The sequence below is a fragment of the Oculina patagonica genome, chromosome 13 (assembly GCF_052425735.1).
Source record: "Oculina patagonica isolate OP01 chromosome 13, crgOcupat, whole genome shotgun sequence".
NCBI lineage: Eukaryota > Metazoa > Cnidaria > Anthozoa > Scleractinia > Oculinidae > Oculina > Oculina patagonica.
Window position 1 is genome coordinate 29,652,287 of NC_135770.1, and position 8,540 is coordinate 29,660,826.

General features: G+C 42.3%; 1 protein-coding gene across 1 annotated transcript; it reads right to left on the bottom strand.

Annotated features, from left to right (window-relative positions):
- Window positions 1-5,585: 5,585 nt before the first annotated feature.
- On the bottom strand, window positions 5,586-6,548 carry LOC144636209 (uncharacterized). Its single transcript, XM_078495361.1, has one exon. The coding sequence runs from the start codon at window positions 6,546-6,548 to the stop codon at window positions 5,586-5,588; it is 963 nt and encodes a 320-aa protein (XP_078351487.1).
- Window positions 6,549-8,540: the final 1,992 nt, after the last annotated feature.

Below are 8,540 nucleotides of genomic sequence, written 5' to 3' on the forward strand. Positions count from 1 at the left end.
GCATAATTATCATGATCACTTCTCAATTAGGATCACGTCGTAAACTTAAAAATGCCCTTGAAATATTAAATATCCAAACATTGATGGTTTTATGTCTAGAGTGTGTAAAAAGAATTGTTTGGCAAAGGAAATAAGGTTAAAACCGATCAATTGCAATGTGTCCAAAATAAAGATAACGAGAAGCAAGTAAAAGTTATGCATCGGCCGCCATTTTTCTTTCCTCAAAATTACAATGCCGATTATCCTATGTTTTATTGCTTCCAAACACCGTTATTACTGCGGCGGTTCAACATTTGGTCAACAAACCACGCGAATATAATTTGGGCCGAAGACCTTATATTCAGTTTCATTGCAAAATAGAACATGAATTGGAAACATGAACCCTACGTGGAAAGACAGTCGACTGTTTTCTCAGTTAAGCTTAATTAGCTTTTCAGTTTAGTTTAGTTTTTCTGTTGTTGTTATGCAAAAGAGAAATTTGTTTGGCGAAGGATTATTGGACTTTCTGAAGTTTTGTGAGGGAGATTGATTTTTTTTCTTGCGACACTAGTTGAGCTGAACGCAATGCAATCTTCAAGTAGAGACGATTTTGACCTGGGGCCGGGGCAAAAAATAAAAGGGAAAAGTTTTGGAAGGGAGATCAAATAGAAAAGTCATTTGTTTCGGCACAGTCTTAGTATTCTTGTTTGTTTGGTCACAGCTAAGATTGTAATCTTTTTCACTGAAGTTTTAATTCGGGTTATGATAGACATTTTAAGCTTCCTAAAGGCGAAAGCGATTGAACGTGAGAGCAGTTTTTTGAATTGAAGGTCATAACTTGATTCTGTGATCACGGATAATATTGCGAAGAATAAACATGAAATGCACACACATATAAGGTGGGGGTTTTGGCACAAATCGCGACAACTCGCTCGGCTCGCCTCGCTCCTTGTCGCGATTAGTGACCAAAACCCCCACCTTATATGTGTGTGCAAAAATCGCGAGCGGCAAACAAAAATCTCTGCGGCTTGGGCGCTCAAAAATATCAATCTGACTTGCTGTGCCAGAAATAATTCCTATTGAACAAATGCCCAATAAAGATAAAATGGGAAAAGGAAGGAAATCAATCATATCAACATGCCCAAAAAAAATCTCAAACAACACAAAAGAACAAGACATCATGCGTCCTAATTACCATAAAAATGCAAAAAAGGAAAACTTTTTCATAAGAGAAGAAACCATCGAATTGTTAAAATCAGTTGACAAAAAGCTTCTTGCAAACTTTTTGACAAACAACACGTGTTAAAAACATGCAAAAATTGTCTGACAAAGTGCAAAAACGTTTTTTTTTTTGACAGAAAAATGGTTGCCCTGCGAGCGGCACGCAAAATCGCGAGCGACTTACGTGAGTTGCGTGACATTTTCAGAGAGAGTCTGGAAACCATATTTCTAGTTCTCAGGCCCTTGGACGAGCAGAAAGAAACATGGCGGCCTAATCAGGATTTAGTGTTTGGGCCGATAAAAAACGAAACAGAACAGATATTACAAAAAAAATACGCTCAGTTAACGCGCTGTAATTTTTTGTGCCCCCACAGAAGCTGGCGAAGTGAAGCGAAGAGAAGAAATCGAGAAATAACAGGATTTGATCACAGAAGTTTATCGATCGATCGAAAGAACTTTCCCGAAACATCGGACTCAATCGGGCCTGTTAATTTTTTTTCTGCTTCAAGCATTGCTTCCACGACTTGATATGTTATCTGTCTGACCTCATTTTGCCAAACGGGAGTAGAAAGTTCGGTTAAAATAAAGCAAATCGCTTGGAAAAGAACCAACATTTTAGCCTATTTACCAAACTTTACCAAGTGTCTAATTAATGATGACATCATCCTGATGCCCAAAAGCGCATGCGTACTTGCTCAAAATAGGTGAAAGGGTACCACAAGTGAAAAATGTGACAAAGTGAACTATATATAAGTTAACGCGGCCGTAACTTTTTGTTAGTTCACAAATTCTGGTGAAGTCAAGGGAGGTAGTGGATGGCCAACCACTTGAATCCTGTTATAATGGCTTGTGCGGATGGTGAATTACGGGGTATAGGGGGACTCCTTTCAGTGGGAGATACCCCTGGGTGAACCCGCCTCGGCCCTACTGATAACGTGGGGGTGCTCAGAAATTCCTCGGGATTTCAAACCTCGGCAGAGGTAAAAATGCGGGACAGCCGCCTTGTCAGCGGCGGGGAAAAAGTCCTAGCCGGGGCTAGGCAAGAAACAGCCAACGAGCACCCCCCGACCAGGGTTTTGCCCTTTCGTTTGACCTGTCACGCAACGTCACGCGTGACTGTAACGCTCTGTGTCACACAATGTCACGCTGTGTGTAACACAATGTCACGATTTGTGTCATGCGTTAATTTTATTTTTTTGAACACTCAGATTAAATCCAGTGTTTATTTTCTCAAATCTGATTTCGACTCGGCTGCAAGACGTTTTTTTAATTTCTGCAGTTCTTGTTTTTTTATCTCCTGTCTCAGCCGTTCAATGTCAGGACTTCTTTGCTTTTTACTTTCTTTTGGAAGTGTGCCCTTACGAAATATTTGTTTTTGAATCTCATAACTCTCTTTCTCATTAAGAACGCTCTGAAACTCAGCATCTGTTATTTTGCCGTCAACAAGAGATTTGGAAAGAATTCGGTTGACGGTATCAAACTTTGACATGGCAAGGGCCATGATTTTGCAGTGCTTAATAAGTTTGGGCTCGAGTTTTTTGTAAAAACCGGTTAAAACTGCAGCGCTGGCACCGAACGTAGCAGCGACTATGCCAATCGGAAGAGCCGCAGGTAAGCCAATCCCTGTCATTGCAGCACCAACCCCCCCTGCTGAAAGGGCACCAGAAACGCCACCAGCAATGAAGCAAGCGTAGTTGATAATTGTCTTTGTTCGCTTGTATTTTTTTGCAACCAGCCGATAGTGGTCAACTTCTTCGCTTAAATATTTCAAAACTTCATTCGCTTTTTGCAAACGGAAGTCATTCTGTTGCGGCAGAACAGGATATAAAGTTTGGGTTTCCGCGTGTTTTACGCTGTTTTCTTCGCTAACACCATAATCAGGTGCACTTGGGAGCACGTTAGCTGAAGACATGGTCGTATACTTTTAATTTTATTTTTGTATTTAATTTAATTTAATTCTATCTCATATGCAAGATTTAAGCCGTTAAATTCGAATAGATTTTCATTTTCATCTCTTATCGAAAGAGTCAGAGATGATACATTTTCTTCAGCCGCAACGTCGCGCAAGACGTTAAGATGCTTATTTTGGTAATGAATTTTTTCATACGGTTTCCCTCGTATGTCAAAACAAGCTAAAAGGCTTGAAGGCTTACCATTTAGCAAGCTTTGTTGCTTGTCAATAAGGTCACAGTTGATGAAGTAATTTTTAGGATTTGAAACATTATTTACCACAATTTGATTAAGAAAATCAGTATCACTAAGAACCCACAGATTTAAGAACTTAATAAGACTTTCATTCAGTCTAAAAGTTTTAATTTTGGCCTCGTTTGCTTTTATTATTAAGGAACGACCCGTAATGCCTTTTTTTTACAGAAAACATATTTTTCTCTGGAAATCCTTTTTCAAAAATATCCCCAATGTCGTCGAGTGAGTAGTTTCCTTGCCGTATAAAACGCATTTCCTCCTTTTCCTCGTTCCCTTTTTTGTAAGAAACTATTCCATCCTCTTCCAAACTATTCCAGCTGTTGTAAAGAGAACAACTTAGCAGCCGGATATAGCTCGGTTTAGGAATAGGCTGGTCAAAATAAACAGTTTTCGGATTTTCTGTTGTGGTGACAGTGAGCACAACCATCTTTATAATTATCTTTTGAAAAATAAATCTTTAATATAAAATGGCTCCGCCTATTCCGAGAGCTGATGACATTTCTCAATCAATTTTTCTTGATTCCAAAGAAAGAGATTTTATGAAGTGGATGAAAACCCCAGAAGCAACTAAAATTTCTGAAGCGGCAAAAGACAATGCATGGAAACCTTTTCTTGCAAAATATCCAAACGCTGACCGAACAAAATTTGTTGCACAGGTTGAGTTCGCGTACAACCACACAGCAACGGCAGACATTTATTACAAGGCAGAGCAAGGCCATTTGATAAATGTTTTTGGCTCTGACAGCAAATATTGGAGCCCAGAGATGAAAAAAGCACTGGGGGTGAATCAAATTTCAGGCGGTTTTCCACAACAGCTGTCACCAAGCGGCGCAAAAGGCGCATCTTTACCAATTCCCCGCGGTTGGATTTCACGAAGCCGCACCGAGTTTGAAAAAAATATTTAACAGCAAAATCAACATCTACGTAACACCAGATCAATATTTCACAACGAAATTAAGAGAGATTTTTCAAAAAACAAAACTGAAGCATACATCAGGAAAAGAGTCAAAAAGGTGGCTTGCTAGCCCAAATATTGGCTACTGGCCTCAACAACTTAACTTTGCTGTCTGGTGCGCGACAACAGGCAGTGGGATAAGTCGTGAAATTTTTGATGAAGAACACTCAGCTCTCAGTTTGCCACCTGTTGTGCGTAATTTTTACCTTTTTCACGTTTATTTTACAATAAGGCGAATATTGTTTCAGATGGGCGGAATTCAGAGCGTAAGCGCCTTGCCAGGCGACCCAACGTTTAGCCAGTTCGACAACAAGTACGACGTGGCTTCGTATAAAAGAATATGCGCTGAGTTCGGTGTCGACCCGTCAAGCGATTTTCGTTTCACAAGAGGCGCCAATCATGGGCTTGGTGATGTTTATATCTGGTTTACTAACATTGGACCAAAAAATTCTGGAGCAAAATACCCAGATTACGATAAATTTTCGGACGAAGGGGGAGCTGCAAGCAAGGGTAACTTAATTCAATATATCGAGCCAGACGACGCTGCATATGCACAGGCAGACTGGTTTTGTCCTAACGCCGCAGAAGGGCTGACTCAGGCAGGTTTGTCGAGAGTAAACCAGTCGATAGAGGCTTTTGTCTACTGTATTCTGGGTTCGCAGGTCAACGTTCGAAGTAGCATACTTGGCACAGGCGGCCGCGCAAAGGAGGCTCAAAGTGAGTTCCTCGTGTTGGTTGAAGACGCTATAAGGCAACCAGATCTGGCAAAGTCAGTTCAAAGATACCAACTTGCCATCGATGAGGCCAAGGTTCGGCTTAACCTCGCCGTCTGCCCTGGTGCCTGGCTGATGCCGGGTAGTATGGTGATAAACACAGAAAGCGTTGTCGGCTACAACAATCAGCTGAAGCAGGCTGTAGCAGGAATGAAAATAGGATTAAATAATGATGTTAATAAATCAACAAAAAAAGCAGCTCTTAAACTGATGGCCGGAGGACCTTCAAAGGTAAACCCACCAAACAGCCACCCTTCAAATCCTATACACAAGGAGTCTCAAAGGGACACAAAAAAAACTCCGGCACCAACGAGCACCGAAGGTGCTGAAGCTGAAAGCGCGCAAAGCGCTAAAGCAACAAAGGTCGAAGTCAATGATGCACACGAAATAAACAAAGCAACTGTCGCTGTTGGTGCGGTTGGAGCTGCAGCTTTGCTCTACGCCCTTATGCGTTAACGTCTCTTCTTGATGTATCTTTCAACAAGAAAAGCAACCGCAGCAAGTATAAGCAGCCAGGTGTGCTCTGCAAGAAAGCCAATTACTTGACCAGCTGTTTTGAAAAGAAAACTTACAATCGAGCCAATAAGACCGGGCAGAGCTGATGCCACCTTTGAGCCAACATCACTTAAGCCTTTCCCCAACGCTTTGCCGGTAGCCTTCAAAGAGTTTGTAATGGCACCAATTACAGCACCAATCGTGACACCAGCAGCAAGAAAGATTGCTGTTACTGTCACGCCATTTTTTTTGAAGATTTCTTTGATCCTCTCACGAAGTGGAAGCGCTCTTTCTCTTTCTGCAATCTGTGTTTGCAAACGTGCGAGCTCCTCGGTTCTTTCAGCAACTCTTTCTTCAGCAGCTTGTTTGTCAGTGGGGGAGGTATTTTCATCCTGTATTACTGCTTGATCTTCATCGTTTTGTCGCTTCAGCTCGGCTTCTTGCTCTTTTAGATCATCCAACGCTCTTGTGTCGTTGAGCCTTTCTTGCAAAGTGTTTCTTTCTCTCTCTTTGGCAGCGAGGCTTGCCCTGAGTTGGTCGACCCGTGTTTGTTCTTTTGTCTTCTGCTTCGATTGTTTTTCAATGGCTACCACCTCTTTTTTCGCGTTGTCAAGATCCTTTTGATAATTTTTTTTCAGTTGCTGCAGTCTCCGTAGTTCTGAATCACTTTCAAGATTCGAACCGTGTTCTTGAGTAAGTGCTTCAATCTGAGCTTGAGTTCGCTCGATTCTGTTTCTCAGATCTTGCACTTCTAGGGCGGCTTTTTCTTTTTCCGATGCGAGTTTTTGGGCCTCTTGAAGTTGTTTTTCAGCTTCTCTTAATCTTTGGCGTTCATCTCTTATGCTATCATTGTCTTGAGCAATAAGATCTTCAGCTGACGGCCCAAGTTCATCTTTGAAGCTGTCTAAAAAGCTTTTCATGAAGCCTGACTCATTTTCTTTTAGAATCTTGTACTCGCCTTTTTTTGTTCCTACAGCAACAATTTTACCCTCATTTTTCCCTTTGCCTCTTCTGATTTTTATTTTTTCAAAGTTTGCTTTGGGAAATTTGCCTTTTATCATGTCTACTGCTTTTTTTAGTTTTTGTCGCAAATTACTTTCATTTTGAAGATCACTTATTGAAGGGGTTCTTTCAAGCAAAGGTGTTTCGTCGTAGGATGTTTCTGGCAGCCCGCTCTGTTCGTGCTGCATTGTTTGCATTTCATGTTGTTCACCCCCATGGTAGGGTGTGGATACCATCCCGGGCTGAAATGGTCGGGTTGTGTCGACCTCTTGTTCCTCTTCATCATCGTTATCACTGTTGTGGTCAAGATCTCGGTCCAAATCAGGGTCCTCGTATCCAAAATCACCACCACCTGTTGCCATCACGTAATTTATATATATATTTTCAAATTAAACTTTTCAATTTAACAATAAAACCAATCGAGAGATGGCTGCTGTTCAAGAAAACCTTCGACCGGGACGCGTAGAGAAAACCCTCGGCGCACTGAAAGCCGAGCGAGCTGTAAAACGAATCACTTTTGACCGCACTGAAGCCAATCCAGAGGAAACGTTGTATGTTTCAGTGCCAAAGCTGAACGAAAACGAGGTCATTGTGCCTGGCTCGCTGGCGCTGCGCTTCAACATCGACTTGAGCGGAGGCCATGCCAACAACTTTCTGGTTGACAACGTCAGCCGAGCTCTTGTCGACAAGTTTGTTGTAAAGTATGAAGGCACCGTCGTGCAGGACACGGTGGGCTATGACATCTACAAAATATTTGAGGATTTTTTCCTTTCGCAGGAGGAGCGCGACGACAGGGTGCCAGAGGGCATTCAGAGCGAGGACCTCAACAAAATTCGCTCAAATGCTGGCGATAAGAAAACTTCAGGAGTCGACGCAGAAAAAAAGCTGAATGAGCTATATGGTAATAAATACCGCATCCGTCTGGATCACCAGATTTTAACTGACCACGGAGCATTTTATCCACAGGCACTATACAACGATCTTGTGTTCGAACTGAAGCTCGCGGCAGCCGAACATGTTGTAAGAGGCTCAGATGCAACAAAACTGAAATACAAGCTGACAAACATCCAGCTGGAGTACGAGATGATAAGAAGCAAAGAAATTGCAGATGAGGCATTCAGCGCTTATTCGGGCGGCAAAGAGTTCGCTTACGACCACATCCAGAGGGACAAAGTGGTGACTTTTGCAAAAGGCTCCGACACACGTCTGAATCTCAGGGTCAACCCGCAGAGGAGGTCCCTAAAAGGTATCTTGCTCCTATTTATTGAGCAATATGCCAAAGGTGCAAGGAGCTCAGAAAAGTACATTAACCCGGACCTTACAAAAGTAAGCGTCACTGTCAACGGCTCGCCAAACATGCTGTACAACAACGGCATCGAAGGAATGGACATTTGGGAAGAAGTTAAAAGATTCTTTATGAAAGAAAAAAAAACGCAGCACATGAACCTGCAAAAGTTTTATACCGAAGACAAGTTTGGCCTTCTGATTGATCTGCGTTCCATGGCTGACCACGCGATGCACGGAAGCGGCACGCGCCTTGTGAACACAAAGGATGGCGTACAGCTTGAGCTAGAGAGGAAAACAAGCGGCTCAGGTAATTTGAACTGCCACATTTACGTAATCAGCGACGCCCAAATGAATATAATTGGCAGGCAGTTAGAATCTGTGCTTTTATAATATAAGAACGAAGTTCTGAAATGGATCCTGCCAATATACCCTTTAACGCCCTCATTGTTGGACCAACAAACTCAGGAAAAACAAGGTACGTGGTCAATCAGCTTTGTGGCCCTTTCCGAGGCAAGTTTGACTACATCGTGCTCATATGCCCGACTTTCGCGCACAACAAGACTTACTATCGCTTTGCTGAGGAAGATCCGCGCTTTTATGTTTACATTTGCGAGCAGCACGAG

Coding starts and splice junctions, on each gene's coding strand:
- LOC144636209 (XM_078495361.1), bottom strand. CDS start 6,548: ATGAAAAGCTTTTTAGACAGCTTCAAAGATGAACTTGGGCCGTCAGCT.